This window comes from Mixophyes fleayi, chromosome 4 (genome assembly GCF_038048845.1).
Source record: "Mixophyes fleayi isolate aMixFle1 chromosome 4, aMixFle1.hap1, whole genome shotgun sequence".
In the NCBI taxonomy this organism is placed as follows: Eukaryota; Metazoa; Chordata; class Amphibia; order Anura; family Limnodynastidae; genus Mixophyes; species Mixophyes fleayi.
Window position 1 is genome coordinate 225,473,377 of NC_134405.1, and position 16,061 is coordinate 225,489,437.

Consider the following 16,061-nt stretch of genomic DNA (forward strand, 5'->3'; position numbering starts at 1 on the left):
TAGAAAATCCCCAAAAATATTAAAATACCAGGAGTAAGGAGAAACACGTCATTTAAGATGCTGAAAATTATGGTTTAGCACTTACTTTTTCCCCCAAATAAATGGCATTTTGTATTACTGATATTTTTATTGAAGCCACCATTAGTTGCGTACATATTTCAACATGCAACATAATAAGGCGATATGTTGAAACACGTACAGCCACTTAAGTGCCGTGGCAACATTGGCAATAAAACATTGCTGCATTTGTATTTAATAAAAGGGCATGTTTATTGTGTTTACAAACAACTTTCAAAAACAAAAAGGAAAACGTATGACGTTACTACTTTCTAGTAGTATTTTTTTTTCTTTTTTTTGTAAATGCCAACAGCCCCTCATGCTGTATGAAGGTCATCTAAAGATTTATTAGAAAATCAACACGGTTCCACTCACAGTTCACCAAGACAGTTCTAAAACTAACATGTTTAGACAAACAAAAAAAATTAAGAAGACTAATTTTTGATGTATTTTGATTTTATATTTTGACGGAGATAGCAAAAGGATTCCAACCATGATCCGCCACACATCGATGCCCTGCATTTCACAAAATTCCATTGAGCTTTGGAACAAAAAGTTCTTTATCATTTCTTCAACATAAAAATCATTTGAAAACCATTGATTAGTAAATGAATGTATTTTTGTAAGAAACTAAAGAGAGGCCATCATTTTCTTAACACCGCTGCTCAAATCTGAAGCATTAGTGTTGCTGTTTTTTTTTCTTCTATTTGGCTATTAGTTAATTTATCTACAATATTTAACAAGTAAATTGCAGGCAAAATTTAGTACAGTTTCAATAGAAACACCCCTTTTTCTTGAAAATACAGCAGTGTTTAAAAGGACATTTTCTCTTTCATCATATTTAAGGAAACTTCCCTTCTATGAACAGGAACAAAATATCTATAAACCTTGTAAACAGATCTGTATCATTTATAACATAAATAATCAAATGAACATCCCAGGGCCCCCAAAAATAATAATGAAACTAGAGAGCATTGCTAACACACTGTCCAGGCCAATCACCATTTAGTGTCACGGATGTTCTGCAGGTCACTTTTTCTGGGTTACGATTTATCTGTCAAGAGTTCATCCCAATAATCCCATCCCTTTTCCTTCCCGAGAAAAGCACCCTCAGTCTGGCAGAAAGCATTTTTTAAAAAAATAAATCTACATTCATACAAGTGTGTCTTCGTTTGAAGTCCAATAAGCAGGCATTCTCAGCTGCCCGCCACAATATGTGAGAAGGACCCAGTGTTCTTTGCAAATCAGCTAGAATGTTAACATTCATCTTACAATCAGAGTGAAGTCTCCAGACTATGTAGTGGACTGCCTGGGGATGAAGAGGTAGCTGACTTATTCGGTTCTATTGTAAGATGTATTCCACTGTCAACGGCATTGTTATTTTTGTTTGGAGAGGGTGGTGGAGAAGAGTGACGTTTAGTGGGAGCATCATCTTCGGCATCTGTGTCATCAATGAGTGGAATATGAGGCTCAGAGTCTTCTATTCTAAACTCTGGGTGTGTCATGAAATTGTGGATAGAGCTTCGTGACTCTGGCTTTTCCAATCCTTCGTATAGAGAACTACGAAATGCATTCACCACTCGAATCTGTATAGGTCATGAGGCAAATTGAGAAGAAGAAAAAAAAACAAAAAAAAAAGTTAACAAGCAGAATAAATGTATGTTAAAAATGGTTTGTATGTGATTCTGAATTCACAAATACTAAAACGAATGAATTAAAAAACTGTGCAAAATGCAGTGGACTTGCAACAAACTGTAAAAATAAACAAATAAAAAACATTTTAGTCAATAAGGTAAAAATGACATTGATGTTTTGTGATAGATAAATTATATGAAATATTTTCTTGTATTGCAATAGTTACCAAACACTACTCAATTCTACTCATATAAAAAGTTGCTGCTGCAAAAATATTTTTTTAAAAAAATGTTCAGAAACTTTTAAATGTTTTTCATAGATACATTAAGGAACAAAAAAAGGAAAACTATTAGCACGACAGGTAAACCAATTCTCATGCCAGGAATTAGGATACCAACAATGAAGCCAGGCATATGTAAGCTGTAAGCCACAATGAATTTGGAGCTGCAGAAAATCATGCAGAAGGCAAACAAAAACAACTGTGTGAACTACCTCACGAGTGTAAATATTCGAGTATATTCCAAATTATTTCCGAAAAATGCTTTTTGCAAGACAAACATTTCAAAAAGTAACTGCATGAATAACTGGAAGCTTGTGGAAGATTATTGGATAAGTGATTACCTGTACTGGTAATGACACTGTAATAAACACAGAACTTACTATGGGCATCATTTGTAAACTTTCACTAACATAATGTGGAAAAGTAACAACACATTTTGGAAATCCCGCTTAACAGACAATACAAAACAGCAGTATAGACCAGTTTCAGAATAGGGAGACAAAGCTGACAAATGTAACCTCTACATCAGGCCTGGCCAACCTGTGGTTCTCCAGGTGTTGTGAAACTACAAGTCCCACCCTGCCCTACCAGCTATCTACGGACAAAGTATATTCGGGCTTGACGTTTCACATCACCTGGAGAGCCAAAAGTTGACCAGACTTCCTTTATATTCTGAACTTATAGCATCATTGATGTCCAGAGACCAAACAGCAGAACAGACCTCTTAAATGACTAAGGCTGGTATCACACAAGAGCAACGGATTGCTGCGTATTTTTAAAGAAAAAAAAACCTGCATTTTTGTAACAACAATATTGAAGGTTCCACTGTCACAACAGAGTGCTTCTGTTCTGAATGCACTCCATGCAGTGGCAGGAACAATGCAGTGTCAAACAGTCCTTGTGCCAGGGAGAAGTTATGGCCAAACCTTTTGCCATATTTGGTGCCGCTGTCCTATATTATCCACTTTTTAGAATGAGGGTTGAGATTTACCATATTCACCATCATTTTATTTCCTTCCCCTCCTTTTTCCCTAAGATCTCTTGAAATATTCTAATACGTTAATAGGACAAATCTGTCTGGCAGCCACCTGTCTGATGCTTCAAAAATGGACGTCAAGTGGCCCCCACAAACTTTCTTTTATTGGCAGAATATGGTCTTTTCAAACAATGAAGTATGCCACAAGCGTTGAGTTATATTATGATCTAACTTTATTTTGTATTCACATCTTGTTTGTTTTAAATTATTTTATATGTTACAACACTTACCGCTATTTAAAATGGTTTAAAAAAAACAAAACAAAAACCTATTTGTAGTCGATTACTTCTTGCAATACCAACACAGACTTTTAGCTACAGGATACTAGATCATTAATTAAAAAGATAAGCATCTGTTTTAGAAACGATGACTGACGAACCAATAGGACTGTACATTCCAGAATGACCCATAAAAGATAATGATTTATAGATCTGGTGATTGCTGTATGCAAGGTGTTTAAGTTCATCCTGGTGTTTATGAAAGCAGCCAATTAGTTTAGCTCTTTGCATTGGGGGAGGCATTATTATTGGGAAGATAATGTTTGTATTTGGCTACTTTGATCATTAATCTGCATGGTAAAGATATTCTCAATGAATCTCTGGCTCAAGAAATGACTGCCCATACCATAAGACTACTGAGGAACATTTTAAAGGATAGTACATGTGGTGTCGATGGGGACTCCGTACCTCAAAGCAGATCCAGATACGAACTGGTTCATGATTAAACTGATCAAAATCTAAACTATTATGTTAGTTACCGCTAAATTAAGTTTATATATTTAAAAAAAAAATAATTATTTGAGACACCGTTAATCTTCCTTGCATTGAATTTACAATTCAAAGCTTGACTTGGACAGCATAGTAGCTTAGTGGTTAGCACTTCTGCCTCATAGCACTGAGGTCATGAGTTTGATTCTCAACCATGGCCCTATCTGTGTGGAGTTTGTATGGTCTTCCCGTGCTTGCGTAGGTTGCCCCCCACACTCCAAAAATATGCCGATCGGTTAATTGGCTGCTCTCAAGTGTGTGTGTGTCGGAATTTAGACTAAGCTCCAATGGTGGGACAGGGACTAATACTATGTACAGCGCTGCGGAATTAATGGCGCTATATAAATAGATGACGATACACACACACTCCCCATTCTGGACAGCTCGTAGTTATGGGGACATGGAACCAATATGATTTTACTAGTGCTAAATGCTAGTAAAAGCAACACTGTTTTTATGCATGCCAGCTTATATTTATGCTCCCAATGAGTTCCTATAAATCTATATATAAAGCGTGATCTTTGCACCGTCAGCTACAGACAAAATTCCTGAAATTGACAAAGAACCAAATACACAAGACATCAGGCATATACTCGAAAATTTACAACAACATCATGACTTTCTATATATACACACATACACCAATATTTTAAAAAAAAATGAAGAAAAAAAATTGATGAAGCATGATATAAAATAAGCGTGCAGGATCTCGGTCTTTAAGCTTGCATTTGGTAATAATTGAACCAGGTATTAGCCCTCTAAAATAAACACATGGGGTGTATTATCCTTGTGAAGGGAAAGCTTTATGAACAGCCTGAACAATGAGATTACTGAGGAGAAAATGAGAAACGTTAGGTGTGTAAATTAGGATGTGTTAATTTCATGCACTTAGGAACACACACTCACACCCCACAGTAGTAGAAGCGGTAGAGGAGGAAAACACTACATGTGTAGGGGTAGAAATATTTGTTACATCATGATGCTGGCTGGCGATGGAGGGTTGCCGCCTTAAAGCCCCCTGAATGGAACTTCCACTCTGGAAAGCATTCACTACATCCATCTGCAAGGAATCAGAGATTGTGACAGCTTGCTCAGCAAGAGAGAGAGAGAACAAGAGAAAGGACCATCCCATCTACAACAAATAAAAAGCAAAAAAAAAAGAGAAAAGGCACTTTTATAGAGCAGCTAATAAAAGCAAATTGAAGAAAGCTAAAGGAAGATTAAGTGAAACTAAAGAGATTCTTTCAAGCGTATTGAGGAAAATACAGATAAGGTAGAGATCACACACACACACACCAGTCACATTTGAACCTAGTTCGCACTAACAAATGAACTATGTGTCATTAAAAACATTGCAACTTCATCCCCTACATAGTTCTTGACTCATTCAAAACCATACCTGGGTTTGGATTCTGTTCAGGCCCCTAAACCATAAGATCTGACCACGGCGTAACTCTCTCTCTGCATGATCGATCTCCTCTGCATCTTCAGCAAGCTCTTCCTCTGGGATCTCATCCTTATGTGTCCCATGACCTGCTTCCTTGAGGAACTTCAAGCGACTGGTTGGTATTGTGGTTACCAGCTAAACAAAGGTAAAAATCAGATTACAATAGAAAAAAATAAAATAAAAGGTTGGATGAGAAGCCACCAAAAATTGTATTTGTAAATGAAAATAAAGAGACATTTTAGAGATCCCTGATGACTATGCAGCTTTTGCATCATTAGTACGATTACTTTAAAAGCATTGTGTGTATTTTATCACTGCCCTGTCGGGCTATGTTAATATAGTACTGTAAACAGGAAATCAAAGGTTTAGGTTATTACCTGGCCCCAAAGTAATGTTCCCATACCCAGGAAAACTGACCACAGCCACTGATCTACTGTCAACTCAGTACAACTAAAAGGCTTTCCGCCAAACTGAACAATAACGATCTACAAGAGAGGAATAAGAAAAAACATCATTAAAGACACACTAACTGAATGTAGCACCCAGTCATAACTATGGAGACGTTCTTTATATAAAGAAAAAAAAACAAACAAACATGTTTGTAAACTAATGAGGGAGGAGAAAAAAACCCAAAACATAAAAAGACCATTCTGAGACAATCGCCACCCTGTGAAAAACAGACAGAATTGTTAAACATACAAACATTTTTATAGATTAGCAAGTGACAATCTCAGCTAGGTATTTCAATACAACTATATATTATTCACGCTTTTGAATAAATTAGAAAATACACAACATATGAATAAGGTTTCTTAATCAAAGAGATGAGAATCAGAATAATTATGTGAAAACAACATTTCACAAGTGGTCATGTGCGAGCACAAAGGTCGTAAGTCATTTTTATATGTTAGCAAAAAGCAATGCACAAAGAGTTTAAAAAGATTTTTATAGGTCATTATTGCTGGCAGTACAACCTCCAGACATGTTCCATAAAGAGAGAATTTAGTCTGTAATATAAGAGAAAACATTATTGTATGCTTACCTGTATAATAAAGGTACCTAATACAATGCTGCAGAAGATGAGATTGTTAAATATTCCTTCAAAAACATTCCTTTCACCATGAATCTTTCTTGCATTGATTTCATTAAAAAGCTGCATCATAACAAACGTGTTGAACACAATGGTATAATGTTGGGATGGAGGAGCATGGAGAGGGGCATTTCGCCCACTGTCTATATCAAAAAGTTTTTCACCTGCAAAAAAGAACAAAAAAGCACCACCATACTTTGTCATCCAGCTGAGTTATTTCAATTTTATGCAATAGTTCAGTTGTGAACTTACCCACAAATAACAGCGTGAAGACCACAACCAGCTGGTAGACTGCGTGACCCAAAATGTTTTTCATCATTGTGCGAGATATGAGAGGTTTATTTCTTCCATAAGGTTTTCTCAATAAGAGAGACTCTGTTGGAGGCTCAGTTGCCAGAGCAAGTGATGCAAACGTGTCCATGATAAGGTTAACCCATAACATCTGAACAGCTTTAAGCGGGGAGTCCTGTAAAATGGGCCAAATATACATGTATAAATACAATTTAAAGTAGCAAAAAAGAGACATTAGTTCTGTATGTGGCTATGCTCAATATGAATAAAGGCTACAGCAACAAAGATAAACAGCATATGGGTGAGTAAGGTCACATTCCAGCCGAACAATGTAGTTATTCCAAGTGCACTACAGCATCTGGATAATGTACAGTGTGCGCATGGGTTTCAGGCTGGTATATGCTAGACAATGCCATTACTATTTCAGCTAATCACACGCTAGTCAATTGTACGTATTTTTGTGTAGATTGAAGTTTTATGCTTACAAAACAGCTATCTTCTAACAATCAAAGGCCTGTTTTTAAGATGAACTTTTAATGGAAAAACAGGCATCCATTTACAATTTTGGCATTTATAAAACACAATCAGAAATTTAACAGAATATGTTAAAACGGGATTTTCAAAATGATTGCTTTAAATTAATTCAAAATACAAAGCAGTCAAAACAAACAAAATAATGAAATATATTACAGTGCCAGTTTCACTAGAACAATGGGTATCAATAGGAAGTCTGACAATGCTTTTCCTTGTGACAAATAGAAGACATGTAAAACACCATTTAAGTAGCACCTTGTGAGTCAATGGTTTTTAAGAACAAGACATAGACGTCTGCTAACATATTGGCATTGTTAGAGCAGATGTCCTTTCTTCTTGTGGAGAAGCTTTATGAATATCTTTTCTGAAAGTCTCCTGGCCATTACTTTAGCCAACGAGGCTGCTTCTACAACTCTTCTTACTTTTGCTTTAACAGATTTAGCTGTACAAGAAGGTTGTCCATAATTTCTTTCCCCTCTAGTGGAAGCCTATTACATAGGTTACTCACGCCTATTGCGGAAGTTTGAAGTCACAAACTATGCACTAAGCCCAATTACTTTTTTCGGCAAACATTGATCATTTATGTACCAAAAATATAAATAAATAATCAGAGTGTAATTAGTAAATTCTTTCTCCAGAATTCTCAGTTCGTAATCTTCAGCTCCTGTCTAGCATGAAATGTAGAGAAGAACAAGTAACATTAGCTGTCCTGGATTCAACTAGGCCACAGTACTAAAATGTGCATTGTCATCTGTCAAGTGCTGCATATTTAATATGAGTGAGGCAATGAAGAGAAACCAGCTGAAATACAGAACTTACTTGTGTGATACATGCGCCTGTAAAAGCCACAATGACAGCGACTACATTGACAGTAAGCTGGAACTGAAGAAATTTTGAGATACTGTCATATACATTCCTTCCCCACATCACTGCTTTTACAATGCTCGAGAAGTTGTCATCTGTGAGAATTATATCAGAAGCTTCTTTAGCAACATCCGTTCCAGCAATACCCTATGAGGAGAAGAATGTATGAGAGCTAAGAGTATATAGCTTAAATAAAACACATGCATTCCCTCAAGTGACAGCACTGATAAAGTGCGTTAAATTATGTTTTATGAATTAACCAGAGACACTTATTTTGCCCCGAGTGCTCTCAAAAATGCATCTCAAACATTTTTAGTGATGTGGGTCCCAAGACACAGTCCCAAGACACAGAAGAACATGCAAAAACTCTTATGAGATAATATAGTGCACTTTGCAGTCAAAATTCCCCTGGTTCAGGGGTGACCACAATAATTCACATGCAGGCTTTTTTCATTCAGAGACTTTGCATTTGAATAGTCCAACACGTATGCTAAATGATAAATGAATGCGTTAAGCAACGCATTCAATTGTTTACAATGTAGGGACGCACCAGTCCTCTAAATATATATGCCCTGCTGTGTCTGTAATGGTGATCCTCAGTTCCACCTGATCAAGGATCCTATGTTGCTGCTTTCGTTCCCTTTTTTTAATTCAAGATACTTCTTTGCTACAAATGCTACTAAAGATACTGTGTCACCATAAGACAGTCTTTAGAAGGTGTGAAAGAAGCGGCTTCCTTTTTAGATTTCACACTGTATTCAATAATGCTAAAAGTTTTCACTAATTATTGTTGTATCTGTTTTTTTCAGACTGCTACCAACCATATATTCTGCATGCTGTATACCTGCATATGAATTGTAAAAGAGTGTGTTGCTTTACAACCTAGTGACCCCAGAATTGCTGCAGACATTGCATTAACCATACTCTGCTTCAGTGCATTTTAATGATAGCGGGCAGCCCTCGTCGTCATAAAGAATAATGTTCCATCTCTATCCATTTGAACTTGATATTGCAGATGCTGTAGAACTTTTACAGCTGCCATGTCAAATATGAGGCTATATTTCTGCACACTGTCTTAATACTATTCCTTTCTCTCCTACACAGACAGAACAGATACCCTGTACTTAGGGTTTAATCAAATTACCTCCAAAAAATGTAACAATCTACGCGACACAAAAATATCAAACACAAAAGAACCACAGTATAGAGGGTTGAAAAAGGAAACCCTATTAAATCACTAGGTGGCAGCATTTCAATGTGTTCGTTTTAATTCCTTAAAAAACAGAACTGGTCTTATCTGGAAATATGCCGCTGATTTTTTAAGATTGTGCACACTGATTTCAATAATTGTGGAATCAATTAAGCCAGAGCTGTGGTCAGCTACACAGTTAATGCATCATTTAAGACATTTGAGAATTGAAATCTTTGAGCCCTATAGAAAATGTGTTCACAGAACACTGAAAGGACAATGGCTGCTACTAGTATTTTCTTGTGTTTCTTGTCATTTCTAGTCCATTAGAAATGACGTCATTTAAGTACCCAGAGGTCCCCCTGACAGCCGGCAACGCACCGGAGACACCGCTGGCTGAAAATAAGTTAAGTAAACATTTGTTATGTATTTTTTATTAATTAAAATCTTTTTTTTTTTTTTTTTACAGTATAAATGGTGAGACCCGGGAATTACACGGGTTGCACTATTCATACTGCAGGCGAGCGGGGTCCAACCCGGGAATTACCCCTCGCAAAATCCCGGGTCTAAGTCCCGGGATTTTAGACCCAGGATTTTGTGGTTGGACTATTCATTCTGCACCAAGACCAGGGTTTTTCAGCGTGCCTCTGCATGAATGGGGTATTAGCCACCCTTCTGACATGTAATTGAGGAAAGAAAAAAATGAAGATTGAAAAGCGCAGACTACTGAGGGAATTCAGACCATAGGACAGCAAGTTGTAGCTCTTGTTTTGTGCACCATTAACGGAATGGCAATTAGAATAAGTTGGTAGCCACAATGAATCCATATGAATGTGTGTGGACACAAGTGTTTGAACTCTATATATTGTCCACCCTTGGTTTAGACACAGGTCAGTCAAATCTAGTTACAGTATCTATAAGCAGCCAGGGAAGGTGTCCATCCATTTTCACCTGTAACAATTAGCCCTAAAAATGGAGACGCTAGCTGTAAATTTTAAGCATATTGGCGACCTGGCTCCTGGAATTTGTCCTGCTCAGATTTAATCACAAATAAATTTGTCCAGGATGGTCTATAGCCAATGTACTTGATGAAATTGTTCAGGTGGTCAGTTCAAATCCTAAGGATATATTGATAACTGCAAACATTACATGGTAATGTAATAAGGAAATAAAGCATTACACAATTTCTTAAAATTGCAGTGCAAGGCAAAGTGAAGACCCCATGTTTCATACATGAAATATTACCATTGCTCAATTTCTTGACAAACTGTTAGTAATTAAATTTCAAGACTGTGTTAAGGCTTTGTATTGAGTGCAGTGTAAAAGTATTCTGTAGCTATGCAATATATACACATAGCTTAATTTATATTATTGTTGTACAGTATTGCTGCACATGATCATGGAATGATACAAGGGAAAATGCACAATAGCTTCAATTTCCCCCAGCCCCCCATCCCATTTCTTATTTCAAGCTATTCGAGTTTGATAGTCAAAAGGTATTCATGAAAATAAAATTGCAAAATACATCTATTTTGATGATTGTAGACAGAGAAAGCTCACTAAAAGTATCAATTGGAATAGAGCTGACCAAACTAATGATTTTCTGCTTTGGTTGGCTGTATTCTTGAGATTGGGCCATACAAATTTGAATTCAGAGGTTTCTAAAAAATTTCCAATTCAAGAGTCTCCTGCTAAAATTTTATATGCAAAATATTTTGTAACCAGTATACTTAGCCGAAAACTAAATATTGATGTCAAGCATCACATATATTTGAACAACTAGAAACCAGAAGCCTGTTTTAGAATTTCATTGTGCCACGTATGTTAAATATAGTCAGAAGTGACGTTAGAAAGTGAACTCTCATCACTAGGGTGAACTCTATATTTTTTAAATGTCCAAAAATACATAACTCACAGGTGGCTTGATGAGAAGATTGACAGCAGCACATCAATTTCACAATCAGGGGTATTATAGGAAATTCCTATACTTAAGCAGTGTAGACCAACTATGTGACAGATGACCATTCGCCCATGTGCTAAGCCACACAGACTGCTGTCAAAATAGTAATCCATACCACTCCCAGATTAAAACACAACCACACTAGTGAAATGTAGCTATTAGGCGACATAAATCCTTAAAAATTGAGACAGAAGGAAGATTGTTATTCATGAGTAGTTTACACATACAGAGGTCTAGATAAGATCGCTACAATTAAATTCACCAGTCCACCTAATGATCCATGATGGGCATAATATTTCACTGGAATGTGAAGTTTGACTAGCCAGACTAGAGCATGTCCTCAACGGCACTCAACTGCTTTATAAGACTTCCATATAGTTTATTTTAAATAAACAATAGTATAAAAATATGTACAGCCTCCTAAGACTGTACATAAAAATGTAAAACCACTGCAAGAGATATACACTATATCTATATATCTAGGAGGCAGCTGCATATATAATCACAAAGCTTCTTTCCTGCTACAGCATAAAATTAGGAGTGGCCAATATCCATTTTGGAGGCACACAAAACACAAAGCTGAGAAATGTTATGTAGCTATGGGATACAAGTGAGCAGAAGAGACAATTACTCTGCTACGCAGAGATCACCTTGAAAGAGATACTGTGCAACACAAGTCTGAAGCTGTAATGACATCTCTTGCGTGATAACAAGACTTTAAGAAACTCAATATGAAATGCATTAAGCTTGATGGAGGAAAAACAACAAAACTGTAAAACAAGTTCTGACTGAATCCTGAACATACGTAAAATAGAATTTAGTAGTTTTAAATAGAAAAGTACATTATGAAAGAAGCTAGTTTTATTTGAGGTTGCAGTCAGATTACATTCATGCTGAGACGAGGGGTAATTTCCCTCTCTGGCAAAATCATTTTGTAAAATTATGAAATTTTCCATCTATAAGCAATTTTTTTTCTAATTAAATAACTTCAGGCACAAACACTACAGGCAAATGTTAAATACACTATTGGCGGATCTTTAAATATGTGCTTGGATTGAAGAGAATAAAAACCTTTCATAATAAAGGTCTTACCATGGCAAACCCAACATCTGCTTTCTTCAGCGCAGGCCCATCATTGGTCCCATCTCCTGTCACTGCTACCACTTGCCTTTGCTCACAGATTGTGCTGTCAATGATACCTGAAGTTAAAAGTAGTTAAGGAATCAGTCCAGGAAACAAAAACCAAAATAGGCAATGTTTCTGGCGAGATGTTGAAATACTGGAATGCTAGAATATCCATTATGGTAAAATTAGATCTTTAAGCAGTCATTTACACTAAATATTACAAATAATCACAGAACATTTATCGAACAGAAACAAAGACCTCCAAAAGTTTTCTATGAAGGTTCTAAAGCCGATAAAGTCGTAGTTTAGCCCATGCAAACAATAGTAAAGGTAATCGTCATTTCAGAAAGTAATTTCAATGATAACATTAAGGAAACGATAGATATTGCTTTACTAGTAGCTTCCAGGTTCTACATAAGGAGCACTATACAGAACTCTTACACACATTTAATTCTACCAATATACTCCGTTTACAATTCTTCATCGCCATCTTCAGAATTCTGCTAGAATTGTAAACAGTCATGCTATTAGTTTATGAATAACCCAACAAGTAAAGCTGCTTACCTTTTACCAGTGTATGTTTATCAGTAGGAGAGGATCTAGCAAGTACACGAAGTTTAGGCCAAAGTTTGTCTATTCTTTCTTGTTCGATCTGTCATATGAAAACAGTATTAAGAAATGAAAGCAATAAGGGGAAAAGGGGTGGGGGGAATGCTATTTACTTCTCCTTTTTCATTTCGTATTCGCCTGTTGAACTCTTTGCCTTCCACACAAATGAAGTCTTCCCCAGGGTTAAGAATTCCACATTTTGTGGCGATAGCACGTGCTGTGTTAATGTTGTCCCCTGTAACCATGCGCACTGTAATACCTGCACGCTGACATTTTCTTATTGCGTCTGGTACCTGGGAGATACGAAATCTAGAATCAGAATTATATACACACACACACACACACAGTATTTGTTGCTTCAGAATACAATTCATTAATATTAATGCATAATATTTAGAAGATGGATACTTTGTTAATTTCCTAAACTTTTCCCCATCCCTCCACATCATGTTTTCTTAAACAATAGTATGTGCTCACTTCTTCAGTGTACAAACTCTACTTGTAATTTCCATCAACACTTTGACTTTACTGACCTCTGGTCTGACTGGATCCTCAATTCCTACAACAGCAATACAGGTGAGCCCACTAAGAATATCATTTTCACTTTCCCAATCAGGCTCATGTTCCCCAGCAGGGAAATCTCTGTAAGCCAAGCATATGGTCCTCAGTCCCTCAGAAGCCATTGGCTCAATCACTCTTTTAGCAATGTCATCTCTATCCCTTGGTCTGAAGATTTTGTCTTCACCATTTGTACTGAGAATTTTGAAGCACCTAGAAGTGAATAAAATGCTTAATTTCAGTACAAACTTAAGCAATACATACAATGCATGAAATAAGTGGAGTACAAACAAAAAATTTGTAACACAAAACAGCAAAACTTAATATACTTCACAATCATTTAAAGAGTCGCTACTACAAAAATACAACTTGGCCGAGTATAAGAAGATATCTGGTAACAAGTCAGACATGTATACCACGGCAGACACTGAATTTGTTCACAGGTTTTTTGCAGAAGAGTGTAAACCATTGCTCTGTTATCAGCTATCCCACACTCGGAATAGATTGCTGCAGTGTGTTTTCACACAGGAAATCTTCGGTATAGAGCTTGCACATCTTTAGTGTTGATATGCTGATAATTATTTTTTTTACATGCATGTTTGTGAATGTTACCAAGCCATTTTAAATGCAGAATAAAGTTCTAGGCCATTTACACAGCAGCTCTCCTGTTCAAGGTGTCACTCTTAATTGGAGTTTGTGCAGACACAGAACATCGACCTAAAGCCAACCTATTGTGATAGTGTATGGATTTCTTGGTCCAGAATCGGTTGTCCTTACAAGCACATGAAGAGCTATTGAGAAAGTCACAATAAAACAATGAGAAGAGTTTCATAAGGCAAGCTGCTGCCATAAAGGACAATGAGCCAGAAGACAATTTTCCTTTTGGAATGACTCATTTGCACATTGCCTCTAGGGAGCGTATTTTAAAAAGAGCTTTAACCATTTTCATTGTTCTAATTATTCTGTGTCCACTTTCAGTACTAGTTCCACTGTAGGCCACTTTGGTGCTCATTTTGCTTCGGGAAATACTGACTACATGGGGAAGATTTTGGGAGGAAAATGCCTGAGGAGCAGATATTCCACAAACTGCCTAGGAAATTCACCATCTGCCCCACAACTCAACATTATAGTATGCGTGGTGTATAAAAAATTATATTATATTATGTATCGACACCATATAGGCATATACATAGAGTTTCTAAAATTATGGCAAGAATGTACTTGTTCTACAATGTTGTTTATGGAACAAAGTGTGAAAATACATAGATTAAAATAAAAAATTATGGCAAGAGAAAAAAAAACTAATTCAGACTGTACACCAATATATTGTAAACACTTTACAGCTGCATGTGAAATTTAGAGAACAAAAAGAATCCCTCCAGCATCTCTCAGACCTGTAAGAACCATTGTTTACTCACACACAAAAGTAGATTTAAAATAAAAAAAAAGTTAATTTTATGTGTATAGCTTAAGAATTAATGCATTGTTTGCAACAGTGACTGGGTGGTACACATCACAGTGTTTTCAGCCGATTATCGGGTCAGACGATAAACAACCAGTTGGCCAGATATCACATTACTGTGAGCATTGCAACGATGAATGATCATCATTCAAAAGCTAATCATATCATTGAACTAGATGTTTAAACCGGACTAAAAATCGAATTCAACTCTGGAACGAGGTTGTCCCTATCCTGCAGTGTGTATACACTCACGATCAAGATCTCCAAAGAGTTTATAGAGTGATTAGGTTTTCAGCTAATGGAATATGACAGATGAAGAGCATAGATCTGAAAGCAAATCTTGTAAAACTTGTATAGTGTGTATGAATCGGCATGCTGATAGAGACTCTTTAATTCAGCCATTGGTAAAACTGTTATAGATAACACATCAGGAGAAAATTTCTGTAGTGTGTACCCAGCCTATGTGCTCACATGTAAAAAAATGCACATCGGAAGAATTACCAAAAACGGAGGGTTTTTTTTAGGACACAAATCTAAAAATAAAATTTTGAAAAAACAGTAACATTTTAATGTTGCAAACCTCTGCAATTTTGTCACACGCCAATGTTACAATAGTGTCATAAAACTGGAATTGTGAAGAGAGTACAATTTTAAAACGGAGTAAGCCAATTTGGAACATTAAAGCAAAGTGTCTCAAGCATTTTTAAAAGCATTTCAATGATCACCATCTAATTCCTGTGCGACATTGATAAATCTGTCTCGATCTGTCACAATAATAAAACTTTCCACCACACCACCTAAGGGTATATGCCCCAAATCAGTAACACTTTAGGTGCTTAGATTCCAACTGAAAGACAGGGTGGGGGCTGCCTGCTCATGCAATGGGAATAAAAAGTCTAGTGAGGGCCACGTACTAACCGGTTTATGTTTGTAGTCTATCAAACTGAAATGAAGAGTACAGATATTAGGTAGAAAAATGAATGAAAGTTTAAATGGGACTCCTTCCAATTCTGAAGGCGGTCTAACCTCTAGTACAAAAAGCATACCTAGCTATTGTTATCCTACAGTTATTTTATCGACGTGCAGCTGGCAGTTAGTGATGGTGGCTCATTTGATCAGCTCTGTGATCTATTTCCCCCACAATCATTTTAACAGTT

General features: G+C 36.5%; 1 protein-coding gene across 7 annotated transcripts in view; it reads right to left on the reverse strand.

The window, feature by feature from the left end:
- Positions 1-245: 245 nt before the first annotated feature.
- Positions 246-16,061, reverse strand: part of ATP2B1 (ATPase plasma membrane Ca2+ transporting 1) — an 88,365-nt gene continuing 72,549 nt past the window's right edge. For 4 of the 7 annotated variants that reach the window (XM_075209385.1, XM_075209384.1, XM_075209382.1 and 1 more), the window contains 11 exons: positions 13,418-13,655; positions 12,998-13,177; positions 12,840-12,927; positions 12,243-12,349; positions 7,957-8,148; positions 6,565-6,778; positions 6,265-6,476; positions 5,600-5,707; positions 5,175-5,357; positions 4,749-4,835; positions 246-1,643 (listed from right to left, as the gene is read on the reverse strand). In XM_075209385.1, the coding sequence (XP_075065486.1) occupies positions 1,332-1,643; positions 4,749-4,835; positions 5,175-5,357; positions 5,600-5,707; positions 6,265-6,476; positions 6,565-6,778; positions 7,957-8,148; positions 12,243-12,349; positions 12,840-12,927; positions 12,998-13,177; positions 13,418-13,655 (1,921 nt within the window). In that variant the 3' untranslated portion in view covers positions 246-1,331. Of the gene's footprint in view, positions 1,644-4,681; positions 4,836-5,174; positions 5,358-5,599; positions 5,708-6,264; positions 6,477-6,564; positions 6,779-7,956; positions 8,149-12,242; positions 12,350-12,839; positions 12,928-12,997; positions 13,178-13,417; positions 13,656-16,061 lie in introns of all 7 variants that reach the window. The other 3 variants (XM_075209388.1, XM_075209387.1, XM_075209386.1) reach the window with 3 other exon arrangements.